General features: G+C 41.7%; 1 protein-coding gene across 1 annotated transcript in view; it reads left to right on the top strand.

Moving 5' to 3' along the window:
- CDYL (chromodomain Y like) overlaps positions 1-4,039 on the top strand; it is a 176,016-nt gene extending 171,977 nt beyond the window's left edge. The window contains exon 7 of the mRNA XM_054986005.1: positions 2,077-4,039. Coding sequence (XP_054841980.1) covers positions 2,077-2,235 — 159 coding nt within the window. The 3' untranslated portion in view covers positions 2,236-4,039. The remainder of the gene's footprint in view (positions 1-2,076) is intronic.
- Positions 4,040-14,496: the final 10,457 nt, after the last annotated feature.

Below are 14,496 nucleotides of genomic sequence, written 5' to 3'. Positions count from 1 at the left end.
AATTTTTTTATGACATGCAGTAATTCTTTAAGGGCATATGCACCTGGGTTCCAACACAGATAAATAGTTAAACAGAACAAATAAACAGTCTAAAATCCATCAAAAGTATTTAAGTATTTGTGTATTTCATGGCTGTAGAGGTCTTTTGGAGCAGTTCCATAGAGCTCCGGGGCAGTCTCCAGTGAGACTGCAATAAAATACTTCATTTCTAGATTGCAGCTTCAACCAAATATACCAAGTGGCTAGGTTGCCTGGCCTCAAACCAATGACACAGCACTGTTTAGACAAAAGCCAAGTTAAAACATTAATAGTACACTAAATGGAGTCAGTCAGCATGGGAAAAATTTTAAATCATATAATATTTTTGCACCAGCTACAACTGGGGATGTTCAAGTTGTTTGACTTAACGCGTCTTTTGCAGGCAGTTTAAAAAATCCTTTGTACAATAGTCACATAGTTCCCAAAGCCCACGTGCATATACTTTTCCTGCAGTTGGTCCCATCACCCACACACAACAGTGTTCCACATGACAATTACAAAGAGTTGTGGGTTGGGAGGGGGGTTGACACCTGGGGGAAAGCATGTTTTCCTAGTGGAGAAATATTATGGCTTAAGTGGTAGGAGAATGCTTTGTCTCCAAAACAAAAGCAGGGAAGAAAGGAAGGAAGAAGATACCTAGATTTCACACAACAAATGAGTAAAGCCTACACACATTGGATTATTAAGGGGCTGAGAGAGCCCTGAGTTTAATCATTCTTGCAATCAAGACTTTGAGAATGTTACATTATCCATTACACTTTTTGAGAGGTTCTATCTATCCAAGTTTTCACCATTCCTGATCTAGCATGATCAAGAAGCAGAGACCTGGGCTAAGGCTATGCAAAGAAGTGCTGACTTGATTTGGCCCTACTGAATTCTGTGGTACAGAGTAAGTGAGATGCAGTCTTGGGCACAGTTGAGAAGAAACATGCTTGTTTCTCATACTAGACAATGGGATCACCAGATGCAAATTTAGCTCCTTCACCAATGTACGTACTTTTCTTTTTTCACTGTGGCAGTGAATGGCAGGTATTCACTTATAAGGTGGTGGAAAGTGCTGTCAAGTCACAGACAAGATGGCAACCCATAGTGTTGTCAAGGCAAGAGACGAACAGAAGTGGTTTGCCATTGTCTGCCTCTGCATAGCAACCCTGGACTTCCTTGGTGCTCTCCCATGCAAGTGCTAACCAGGACCAACCCTGCTTAGCTTCTGAGATCTGATGAGATCAAGCTTGCCTGGGCTATCTAGGTCAGGGCCTTGCAAGGATTACATTTGCACACTGTTACAGAGAGTCAATCCTGCCCTCTCTCTATGATACTGACTGGCTGTTTTCACTGTGAGGGGCCTCTGGGGCATGCGATACATCTCTGTGCCCAGGGTGCTCAGTTAGTCTGCATTTCTATCCTCCTTCTCACCACCAAGCAGAATCCAGTATGCAAGCTCTTCCTCCTGCACATACCTCCTCCATCAGTGTGTTTGGTCCAGAACTATGTGTCACAAATAGAATGGCATTTCCAACACTCAACAAGGGAAGAATGGGATCTTCACCAATTCCTCCTTTCTACTGCTATTTTAAGCTATTCTCAAGGGGCCCAGATCTTTGGGAATGCCTTGGAGAAAGAGGCTAGAACAGTGATCCTCACCATGGTTTCTGTCATGGACATCATGGTGTCCTCTGGTGTGTCTTCTGGCACCCACTTGCTCCTTCCCCAAGAGTCAGTCCTAGCTTTTCCCTCACAGCCAAGATTCAATCCTAGCTTTTTTCCTCCTCAGTGGAGGGCAGGAGATACTTCAGAAGCACCTAGAAGGCATCACCTTTGTGACTGGAGGGTACATCCATCCAAACAGCTGTCTCCATTGTAGGAAGGTTCTTGGCTTGGAACATCCCAACATTTTGCAGTTGGTCCCATCTTCCCATGGACACCATTGTGTCAGGCAGAGTTCCTCTTCTGATTCTCCATATCTACTCCATAATACGCATTTTTCTTGTACTGTATAAAACATTGTGTGTTCTCATTGTGATTTTTTAAATGCAGGTACTTGAAGAATCCAAAGGTTTAGTTCGTAATATAATGAAGGGGGACTTAGAACAAGCGAATGATAAGGAGTGTGAAGTTTTAAAGAAAATTTGGGGATCTGCTCAAGGGATGGACTCCATGTTAAAATACTTGCAGAGGAAGATTGATGAATTTTGAAGAGATGTGCATTGACACTGGAATTGTATTTACTTGGACATCTGGATGTTGTGGATGCCCTAAATGAATTTAAAAATCTAAAATAAAACTCGCTCATTGCTCAGAAAGCGTGGGACTGACGTTTGGAAGAACATGGTTTTATTGTTGAGGGTTTTTCAAGAAGTACTGTATGTTAAGCGAACAAATTTCCTTTCTCCATATATAGATATAAATATATATAAATATATATTATATTTCTTTATATACACAAACTAAAAAAATATAATGGAGTGCACTACCAAACTTTGTCTTCTACTTTGTTATCATTGGCTAGTACTGTATCTGAAAGAAAATGACAGATAAAATGAGGCGTTGCATTATTTTGTATGTGGCAGGAAAGTCCTGAAGCAATGAGATATTTTTTCACTAGAGTACAGAATTAAAACGGGTATCGGCCAGCCCTTACTTTCACTGCCCAATAAGTTGGTTAAGAAGAGGCATTGCCTTGAATTTCAAGGAAGGTTTAAAAATACCTCAAGTAATGACACATTCTAAAATGAATTATTTTTAAAGTAAATCCCTGTAATTAAGTGGTGTATTTTCTTCCCCAAATATGAGTGTGCTCAGGATTTATGCTATAAAAACACTCAGCCCTTCTTGTTTTGGGGGACATGCCCTGTTTCTTACCCAGGCCAGAAATGAAGAAGCCAGTCTCTTGTCAAAAAAGAAGCTTCGTTTTGCAGTATTAGTGAATCACTGAATACCATATATACTATGGGTATCTTAAATTATAGTTTAGTCTTAGTGGGTTTTATAAAAATAGGGGTTTTCTTGAATTATTTTAACTACATAATTGCTTCTGTTGCTGGGTGAGAACTACTCTGTATACAAGGTTGTTTTGTGTTTTTTTTCTTCTGTTTGCTGGTTTGTTAAATGATTACACCAAAAATGTATTTTATGTTCATTTTTTAGCTTCACGTAGAATATATTTTATTTAATAAGTTAATACTTTTGGCACACTATTAAATACAAAACCTTTTTTTAAAAAAAAAACTACCTTTAATTAGATTTTTGTCTTTTTTGTCAATGCTCTTTATTTTACACTCTAGCCCTGATCCAGTGATCTTTCCATGCAACAGCAGGCTGCTGGCATTCTGCATAAAGACCTCCATCACCAAACAGAGAATCAATGAAATGGATTGATTGGCTGTTGGGGGTGGTGTCCCCCATGTGTTTGGTGTAAACATGATACAGGAGTACATGAACACGCCCTAGTGCTGGATGCAGGTTTATTTATGTTCCCCCCCCCCAACACACACACAGTGCCCTTTTATGCGTATGGGACTGCATCCAGATGGGTGATAGACCCATAATAGCCTGTTCTCCATGCGCAGATTGCCACGGTTAGATCAGGGTACATAATATACAATATGGTGTACAAGAGTGCCCTGTGTAAATAGACCTATTTTGCATTCCTTTCAGGAGTGTGTGTTGATTCCTGACTCCAGATATCTTAGTTCTTTGGGTATCTGTGCTTGCAATCTTACTGAATGTATGAAGAATGAAACAAATCAAACCTTATTTTTGTACAGTTTTGAACTTTATACTTGGAGCCTAACCACCTCATCCCAGTGGCGAGTTGTACAGTGTGTAAATCTGCTTTTACCTTGGATTGGTACAGTATTTTTGCATCTGTGGGACCTACTTTTTTGTTCTCGTAGTTTGAACTATATATAAACTGTACAATCTGTAAAGTTTTTATAGAATAAATATTCAGCTGTGAACTGGTTAAAATAAAACTAATATTTCTTAACACCTCTCAAAAGTGCTGCAATGTTATAGTCATCTTTCTCCTCTACCTCCCCTCATCCCCAAGAAATACTTCAATTTCTGGTTTTTCAAATAGTTCTGTCATACTTTTTCATAATTCTTGTAAACACTGTTAATTTTCCTGAGACTACATTTGTTAAATACAAATTAAAGGCAAACTAAAGATCAGCAGATTAAAACTTCAATCTGTAAAACTGCTCAGATCCTATAGTATATTTATAACAGGATTAGCTCTTTCCTTTGTTGGCAAGTGAAAAGTTCAGTCTCTGCTGGAAACGGTTCTTGCGTTGTCTCTTGGACCAGAGGCTAAAAAAGCACATGATACTGTTCTGCTTCCAAACAACGAATGTCCTCAGACAGTTACAAGAATACTTACCATCCATTTTCTGTCATATGGATGGAAATTAGAGAGCCAGCTGGCTCTAGCATGGGTTTGATCCAGCCAGCTTTTTTACTCAAATCTCACCCAATTCCCTCCCTTCCTTTTGCATCTGCAGAAAAGCTGGTTGGATCCAACCCCATATTTTTATCATTGTAAGACTTGACTTTTCTTTATATAAAAAGAAAGAAACCTCCATCCTCCAGATGATATGAACTGAAATTATGGGTGGATATATAATGGTAAAACCATTATTTTATTTATACCATACAGTAAGGAGTAAAAGATATGGAACTATATCAGTAATTTTTAACCAATTTAATACTTACGCTAGCCATCAGACCCCTCCTCACTGTTAAGAGGGCAGTTTATGGATGGAATATCATAAATACCCCTTCCTCATATATCATAAGTCCAAGACACTCCATGGCCCAGAGTGGATGCCAGCCAGGCAGGAGCCTGGAAAATTACCAGAGTATGAGTGAGAGCAATTGACTGACTGACACCCCTCCATGCCCCAGAGAGAGACGCATAACTTAGGACAATATGGTCTTCCAAGAAGCTCCTGATTTATCTCATCAGCACCCGACTTTACTTCCCCTTATCCATTTACCCTAATTAAACAACACCCAAGCTATTCAGCAAACCTGGTAGATTTTACTATCTGGTACTCAAAGGGTCATCAAGAACCATTTTCATCTATAGTCCCCCCCCCCCCCGCGTAGGACTCATCAAACCTCTCCCAACTTATTATCCAACCTCCGGACAACTCATTAAGTTATTGTTTTTTTGAGCAAAGGTGTCAATTTGCCCCAGGGAACATTTTGTTCTATATCTGGGCTCCCTACCCACCTCTGTGTGTGTGCATATAATCCATTTGGGCCTCTTTGTCTCCTCATGAAACACTGGTCATTTTGCTGTTGCTTTCATGAACCTCATCTTCAAGACTGGTACCTATCGCCCTCCCGAAATGTCTCCCCCTTTCCGCCTTGATTTTTGTAGTTAGCCTTGTATGTGTGCTGTGTGATTTCTGTACATTTGCCCTTTTATTTCTTTTAATGAAAAACATTTCGGGTTGAACATCTGCCTGGCTTCTTTGAGAGTTCTCTAAGGGAATAATCCCCATAAACATAGGTGGAGAATCCCTGTTACCCCCTCTTGCTTTTATCCTTAAAGCTAATTCCCCCAACTAATTAGGAGACCACCTATTTGGGTAACACATTTCTTGAACTTTTCAAATGCAGGCTCATATTCTATGCTCATATTGTAATTTGAATCCTTCTCCAACCATGAACTTAATAAATTAGAGACTCTTGTATTCAATCGCACATGTTCACTTTTAAATCCTCTTGCATTTTTTTAATGATTTATTCGAGGCAAATTAAATTAATACTCTTAAAATCATGACATTACAAAATTCGATTTAAAAAGTAATATTAAAAACCACAGACACATATCATATATCATCAGCTATCAAAAACCCTCCCCAAAATTTAGCTATCAACAGCAAAAGCTATCTTGAACAGTTACGTCTTGAACAACCTTAAGGAATTCAATATCATCCTGACATAGGAAGACATCCTTCGCTGGCTTCTGGGATGCTGCAGGCTAGAGTGCTGGGAGAAGCACCTCCAGGACCCAGGCAGCATTGTGAGCTTTTCTCTGACTCTTGTAAGTGGGACTGGAGGTGGGCACCCCAAAAAAGTCGGTAAATCTGGATTCAGTATGCTGTTGGTCCCTCATAATTCTGAGAATACTGAATTCTCTCATTCGGTTTGATTATATTAGAGAAATTCGGTTAAATTCAGCCATTGTGCCCTATGGGAAAATCAATCTGTGGTATCCGGAGGGTCTAGGGTATTTCATTTTTTACGCAAACCACCAAATGTACAAAGATTTCCCACTTGGCATCTGAGCATAGTTCTTTCCACCCTGACTAAGCAGCCATTTGAACCTTTGGCTTCCTGCCTTCTCAAAGGACTATCCTTTGCGGTCATTACATCGGCAAGGAGAATCTCTGAGCTTAAATGCTTTGTTAGTCAACAGGAAACTGTGTGTCTTTCCTGAAGATAGGGTGGTTTTGCTTACTTTCATCCCTAAAGTAAACTCTCCTCTTTCACAAGTAAGAGAAAATAGTGTTGCCCGCCTTTTGTCTGACACAGGTATACAGACAGGAGCATGTGGCATTGTCTAGATGCCAAGCAGGCCCTTAACTTCTATTTATCTATGAGTGAGGGTTTCTATAAATTGGAAGCAATGTTTGTTTTCTTTTGTAAGTCCTCCTTGGGAACGAAAGTATCCATGGCTACCTTGGGCTAGTGGATTAAAGGTTACAGCTCTATGGCTTACAAGGCTCAGAATAGAAAACCACTAGGGGCACTGATGGCTCACTTTCTTGGGGTGGGGCTACTTCTGCAATTTACCACGCAATCTTCTCAATGGAGATGTTTTGCAAGGCTGCCACTTGGAAATCGATCCAACAGCACTATCATATAGAGGCAAGTTGGCATCCTTGGATGCTGCCTTTGGGAGAAAAGTCTTCCTGCAGAGAGTGGCCAGTCAACAGTGGGATTGACCTGCCCTAAATTGCATGTCTTTTGTATATCCCAAGAGACTAGACTGCAACAGGAATCACCAGATAATAGAAAATTTTATTCACTTAGTATGAATTTCCTTTTTCAGTGGTTCCATTGTGCTGCAGTCTCCACTCCCTAGTTTGAAGGTACAGGAGACTCCAGGTGGCTTCCACGGGAGGACATGTGTGCTTGCTGCAAGCCTAGACAGTTTGAGTCTGAGGGAATGTCCTCTTCTCATCCTTATTCTTGTTCAGAGTATTAGTTCTTAATTTTTCATTACCCAGATGTTTGGTTAGTTCTGGGACAGTTATCCTTGATTGGTCATATGAGTTGGTTTGTTAAGAGCTTAAGCAGGTCCTTCTGGGAAACAGAAAAGGCCCTCCTACTGGAGCTGGAGAAAAGCTCATGACTCTGCCTTCATACAAAAGGAAGCACTTCCCCTAGCAATCTAGTCTGCAGCACCATGGAAGCACTGAGAAGGGTGAATAAAATTTTCCATTCCACAGCATGGGAGCCACCAAAGAGAAGGGGTGAGAATGGCAGTTAGTGTTCTATTACACCAACAAGAGGGAACAGCAAGCAAATCTTGGTTAGAGGAGCAGAGTTCCTGCACAGGTACATAGTTGGAAAGGCAGCATTGCAAGTATGGAGGCCCTGTACCACAATGGGCTTTAAAAATAAGAACCAATACTTTGAACTCAGAAAGAAACTGTTGCCCATTGTACTGCTAGGTGTAGTATGGATATAGTGGCTTGCTCCAGAGACATTGCAAGCTTCTGCATTTTGCACCACTTGAAGTTTCTGAATTCTGTTCAATGGCAACCCCATGCATAACACATCACTATCATCTAGTCTTAAGCAGTAGAAAAGAGCAAGAGTCCAGTAGCACCTATAAGACTTAACAAAATTTGTGGTAGGGTATATGCTTTTGTGAGTATCTGAAGAAGTGAGCTGTGACTCACAAAAAGTCATACCCTACCACAAATGTTAGTTTATAGGTGCTACTGAACTCTTGTTCTTTTCTATTGCTACAGACAGACTAACACAGCTACCCACCTCGATCTATCTAGTCTTAAGGTTACTGTAGTATGGATCATCCAGGGCAGGTTGGCAGACCTCAGAAAGGGAGTGAAGTTCCATGTTAGATGGAACTGGATAAAAGCACTCTGCCTCCGCACCAACCTGTTTCTCTAACAGAAGTGGGTGTCCAACAGAAACCCTAAACTCATAACTGATTTCAGCAAAAACAGACGCTTCCCACTGAAGGTGGGGAACATACCCATTAGAACATCATTCTTGTCAACTAGTGTAACGTCTGTTCTGTCTAAATTTAGTTTCAGCTTGTTTCCTCAGCAAGTTAACTACAGCAGTCTAAGCCATTTTTATCCCACTGTTCTGTCCGTGGACTCAGGGCATTGTGCAAGGCTCTCCCCTCACCAGTTTTATTCTCACATCAAACTTGTGAGGTGGACATGGGCCTAGAAGGGAGCAAAAAGACAGTAATGATTTTTTACATAAATGGTGTGCATTCTTGATCCTTTGTCTGGCAATAGGGCCTACTTGCCTGCTCTGGCCTTTGAGCACCAAAAAGAGAGTAAATGTATTGAAACTCCAAATTTCAAGATGGCATCCACCCATATATGTTCTTTGATGCACTATAATGATTATACGTAATTAATTTGTTAAATGGATTTGATTATATGAGCTTATTAATAGCTCTTTAATAAATATTATACATGGGAAAAGGGGAAACCAGTTCATGGGTACAAGAAAAAAACAATTTTACTTTGGGGGAGGGAAATCAAATATTCAGGCATTCCAAGCTGTGTTGTGCAGGGTTTCACTGAACAAACATAAAATTAAAGCATATGCATGTACATAATGCATAATATTCTCTCTAAGGGCTCTTAACCCACAGTTTGAGAAATTGTGTGCTAAGTAATAAGCTCTTGATTGTATGACCGTATCATATTGCACCATATTTTAGCCCCAAAACAGATCCCAGGCATGGTAGACTTAATAGGATTTCTTGCCACTAGTGTGATTTTGCACATCCCCCCTTGCAGGAAACAACAATGCAAAAACGTGTGACTTCACTGTATTACAACATTTTGCTTATTCAGGGCTACTTTGTTAGGCTCTAGATCAGTAGCTTTTATTGCTTCTTGATATGAATAGCTTCATAGATGTCTCTAGCTGTGGCCTCTGGGTTACATCACCAAGCCTTTGTGCCAACTATGAATCATTGAGCGATCACCCTGCAGTCTTCTGGGCCAAAGTTATGCTCTGAGCTAAGGCACTGCCAGTTGCATCCAGGGACCAAAGTTATACTTAGACAAATCATCACATTGAATATCCATGGATATCAGGCAGATGTGAAAGCTCCCTTGCCATGCAAGCATTTTGCAAAATCTATACTTACACAGAAGAACATAAGCATTTCATTGGGATGAGATATAACTGTTAAGGAGAACAAGGAAAAAGCTGCAGAAATGTATGAAACTTATTGAAGAAAAACAGAAATGATGGCACGAGCTGTGTTCCAAAATGTAATATGAGTAAGTACTTTCAAACGGCATTGCAAAGGTATATATGGAGGGAAATCTAACAATTGTTCCACAGTGGTAGTCATATAAGTCTGTTGAAGCATATGGAAGAAAAATGTTGGATGGGAAGGATAGCTCTCACCCCCCACTGGCAGTATTAGCCTGTTGGCAGATGTCACGGGGAGATCCTTGCAGGAAAACCATGTACATGGATTGCTCATCACTAGATGGAGTCCTAATTTCTCTGAAGTTTTTCACCCACTCTTTCTATAGAATTCTGATTTTTCCACAAGCAATATTATTTCTATTCAAACTTTAACTACGCAGTGCTTTACAGGATTTTATTTTAAATTAGCCATGAGAAGTGTAGCTTTTGGTTTCGCTCTTTTTTTAAAATCCAAGGCTATTTAAGATTTCTAACTTAATCTTATTTTTTAAAAGCTAAACTGAACTTAGGAGCCCCGTGGTGCAGAGTGGTAAGCTGCAGTACTGCAGCCCAAACTCTGCTTACGACCTGAGTTCGATCCCGGCGGAAGCTGGGTTCAGGTAGCCAACTCAAGGTTGACTCAGCCTACCATCCTTCCAAGGTCGGTAAAATGAGTACCCAGTTTCCTGGGGATAAAGTGTAGATGACTGGGGAAGGCAATGGCAAACCACCCCATAACAAAAGTCTGCCAAGAAAACGTTGTGATGTGACGTCCCCCCATGGGTCAGTAATGACTCGGTGCTTACCCTAAACTGAACTTATGGTGTATCTTACCATTTAGAACATGTGGGAATTATTTCCTTCATTGTGTCTTCTGTGCAGTCTCACATGAGAACTGTGCATGTGCAGGTCAGCCACAGATGTTCTAAAGTTCCTAGATGCATGAGAGACTTGCCTAGCCTTTTCCATGCGCTTTTACCCCATGCGCAGCTATAAAAGGTGGGGCAATCAGCTCCTTCCCTCAGTTCTTCTTTTGCCACCACTTAAGAAGGACATTTCTTCTCTCCAGTCCTCAGCTCCAACCACGGCAGATGCGTGGTTGGTTTGGGCCCTCAGCTCCATAGCTTCAAAGGCCCTATTCAAGAACTGTTCACATGGTAGGACAAAGATTTCCCAATTGGATGGGCATGACAAATGCCTTTGTTGACTGGGTGAGGACCATGACACCTTGCGGTGTGCAGTCTATAAACAGTTTGTGCTCAAAACACGCTATGAAGGGGCATTACAACTTAAAGTGGCTCTTTGGGAGTCAGCCCTGAAGGGAGCTACCAACTCTAATGCTGCAGATAGAGGACCCCAGCACCCAGAACAGGCCTCCTCAGTTCCTCCAAAAGCAAAAGAGGCACCTTTGATTAGAGCACAAGGCTAGCAAGAGTGGAAAACCACAAACAAAGGAAAACAGTGAAGTCAAATGTGATCAGCACCAGAGAATCAAAAGTGGCAGCTCAGCCACTGGTGCTGTGTAAATTCTCTGGTGCTGCGTAAATGTGTTGTGCAAATTTGTGGTTTATGTTCCACCGCCCCTGAGGAGGTTTCCACAAAACATCAGGAACCTTGCCGGCCCTGAAAGTCAGGCGGGAGGACTTTGTATGCTGGGCGTTTCCTTCTTCAGCACACCATCTACAAGGACTACAAAGACTGAGGAATAAATATTGATTTATGGCATTTCAAATTATTTTTTGATTGATTTACCTTCTGATGGACTTTTTCCTCATGTTGTCCTTTGCTGTACTTAGTGCACCTACTTTTCAATGACTTGTGGGTCCAGGAATTTATATGTATTATTTGATTATTTTGAACGTTGACTGTTTGCTCATTGTGACTATTATTGTAGTTTACTTATATAGTCAGTCAGGTTTAATTGTATATGGCCAAAGGCTGTCACAATACAAAGTTAAAAACAGTAAAAATAGAAATCTATCTTACAAGCATAAAATACAGTTATTAAGATAATAAAAATAGAATACAATTAAAATGGGACCTTAATAAATACCAGACAGTTATGGGAAAATTAGGTTTCTAAGGAAACAATCTTGGCCCTAATCTTTTTTGCAGCTAAGGCAAACAGGGATACTCTGCTAATGACAAAAGAATCAGTACCAGATAACAAAAAAACTAATTTGTCAATATCAGAGGTAAAGTTACGCCCCACTAATAAGTTGGCAAGAAATTTAGCTCTAACCTCTGCATACATGGGACAAAATAAGGTGTAATGTAGAAGATCCTCAGGAACTGAGGCACCGCATATGCAGAGACGGAGAGCCATTGGGGTTTGATGGTATCTTCCTGTGTTTACTTATATAGGAGACATAATATATCACATTTGACTTTACTGTTTGCCTTCGTTTGTGGTTTTCCACTCGTGCTAGCCTTCTCCTCAGTTCCTCCAGCATGCTCAGTGTCTAACACCGCGAAGAAGGACCAGTCAGTCCCAGCCGAGCCTTCATCAGTTCCATCTCAGTTCCAGTCAGTGTCGCCTATGAAAAAGGCTAACCTCAAGTCAAAGCATGCCAATAAAGCTTCAAGTTCTAAATTGCAAAAAAAGAAAAATCCCTCTTCATCAGCTCCGAATGCTGTGATTGCATCAAGTCTGCCCAGAGTTCTGAGAACTCTGTCTCCTACCTCTCAAAGGTGTTCCGCTTCAGTTCCATCCCGTTCAGAGTGTGAGATTCCAAAAATCATAGAACCATTTACTGCATCATCAATATGGCCTAGAGAAAGACAGAAGAGTTCCTCAGTTCCATCGGAGAATCATGATCATTTGGAACTGGCTTCTTACCATAGATGCCATCAGATCCATTGTTCTCCATATAACAACCTGTATCATCACTACACTTATGGTTTTGAAGGTTGCTGGGCAATTACCCACCTCCTAATTACTTCTTCCCTGACAAGGGCCCTTACGTTTCCATGAGCTCAGAACCAAGAGGCAAAACTAAACCTTCATCGGTTCCAGTCACGGTTCCAGAGGACTACACTGTTCTGGAACCATGCTATTCAGTCTGGTGTTGGATCAGATTTTGCATCAGAACCATCTCCACCAGAATTCTTTACTGGAGTTTCTGCTGTGTCCCTGAGTGAGGATCTCTGTTTATACACCGAATAGTTAGCTTGGATGGCAAGATCTCTGGTCACCGACATAACCTGTTCTGCTTCGACGTTGTCGGATCCAGTTTTCAAAGTCCTATATTCAGTAGTTGGCTGGACCAGTATCATTTCTGATAATGCAAGGCATGCTTGACTTGACCAAAGATGTGTGGTCCAGATTGGCCTCGACTTCAGCAACATCAAAAAGCTGGACAATATGTATAAAGCCAAACAAGAAGGATCAGGTTTCCTGCCTATTTGGTTGTCACTGACATGCTCCAAAAAAAAAGAACAAAACTGCAGAACTGTTTCATCAGAGCGTTCCACCCACACTGACTGAACCAGTACAAGCAGTTCTGTATCCTGAGGTTCTTTCACAGGTCCCTGAAGTGGTGGAACAACACACAGAACCTGTTAGTGGGGACACCCTCCAGCTCCTCCCCAGTTCCCATATCAATCCACACAGATGCTTCTCTGTTGTAAATTAAGGGGCTTGTTCTGGGACCACCCTGGTAAAGGGAGCATGGCCCCCTCAAGTATCGTCCATGCACATCTACCTCCTTGAGCTCAGGGCACCAAGGCATGCTCTGAAGGCTCTGGTTTGCCTAATGGAAGGCAAGAATGTTCAGATATGCATGGACAATACGACTGCCATGCATTACTTTAACAGACCAGGGGGCGCAGCTTCCCTGGCTCTCTCCCAGGAATCCTCACTGATACTGGAATAGGCTACCCAGCATCAAGTCATTCTCTTTGCCATACTTACAGAAGACTAGGACAATGTTCTGGCTGATACACTAAGTCAGTCCAAATCCCAGAACTACGAATGGTCCATCTGCATGGATTTTCTCTGCCCTGTTTTTGCAATATGGGGATATCCTACAATAGATCTGTTTGCCACAGACCTCAACAGGAAATGTTCTCATATTGTTCATGGGCAAGAAAGGGGAAGGTCTCTCTTGGGAACACTTTTCAGATCCCATGTTCAGGCACCCTCCTGTATGCATTCCCCCCTCTTCCTCTTATGACATGGGCTCTGGTATATCTTAGGAATGATAGAACCACAAGTGACAAAAGGCACAGATTGGACACTTGTCAGCTTCCCTCAAGTTTTGATGGGAAATGTAGGCAGCTTGGCGGAATGTTGGACAAGTGACAGTTGAAAAGTCCATTGGACAGCAGTTGGAGAGCCAAGCTGCAAGACTAGGATGCCTACATTTCCCATCAAAACTTGAGGGAAGCAGACAAGTGTCCAATCTGTGCCTTTTGTCACTTGTGGTTCTGCTCATAGATACTAACAGAATAGATACTAACTACCTCAGTAAAAAGGGAGGAGGGCCTTCTGGGAAGAAGCAGGAAGTAGCCTAAGAATACCAGTCTGGCGACATGCGAGAAGAACAGAAGAGAGGAGGAAAGAAGGATCTCACTTTGCCATCTGTCTCACTGTCAGACCCACTGCCCCTTGCAGGAATTCCGTGTCTTCTGCCTTCTCAGTACACAAGACACTGTATTTCCAACAGATAGCAAGATGATGAGGAAAAGTTCCTTGGAAATTGTGACAGCCCCTTACTGGCTGAGACAAGCCTGGTTTTCCGCTATATTCCAAATGGCGCAGGGCGTTTTCCCCTAACAGCACACCCGCTACAGGATGATGTGGTTCTCCACCATGACCTGGGCACTTTGAAACTGACAGCCTGGTTAATTCCTCCTCTCCCCCCCCCCCCCCCCGCCCCCGACTGAATTTCTCCTGCCTGGTTCAGAATGTTCTGTTGGAAGCTAGGAAACCATCCACCAGGAAATCATACCTTGCCAAATGAAAAAGATTTTCTCTTTGGGATACAGACAACCACTTGAACAGGTCTTGGTCTCATTACCATC

The sequence above is a fragment of the Eublepharis macularius genome, chromosome 7 (genome assembly GCF_028583425.1).
Source record: "Eublepharis macularius isolate TG4126 chromosome 7, MPM_Emac_v1.0, whole genome shotgun sequence".
Taxonomy (NCBI): Eukaryota; Metazoa; Chordata; class Lepidosauria; order Squamata; family Eublepharidae; genus Eublepharis; species Eublepharis macularius.
This window is presented reverse-complemented; position numbering and strand designations above follow the sequence as displayed.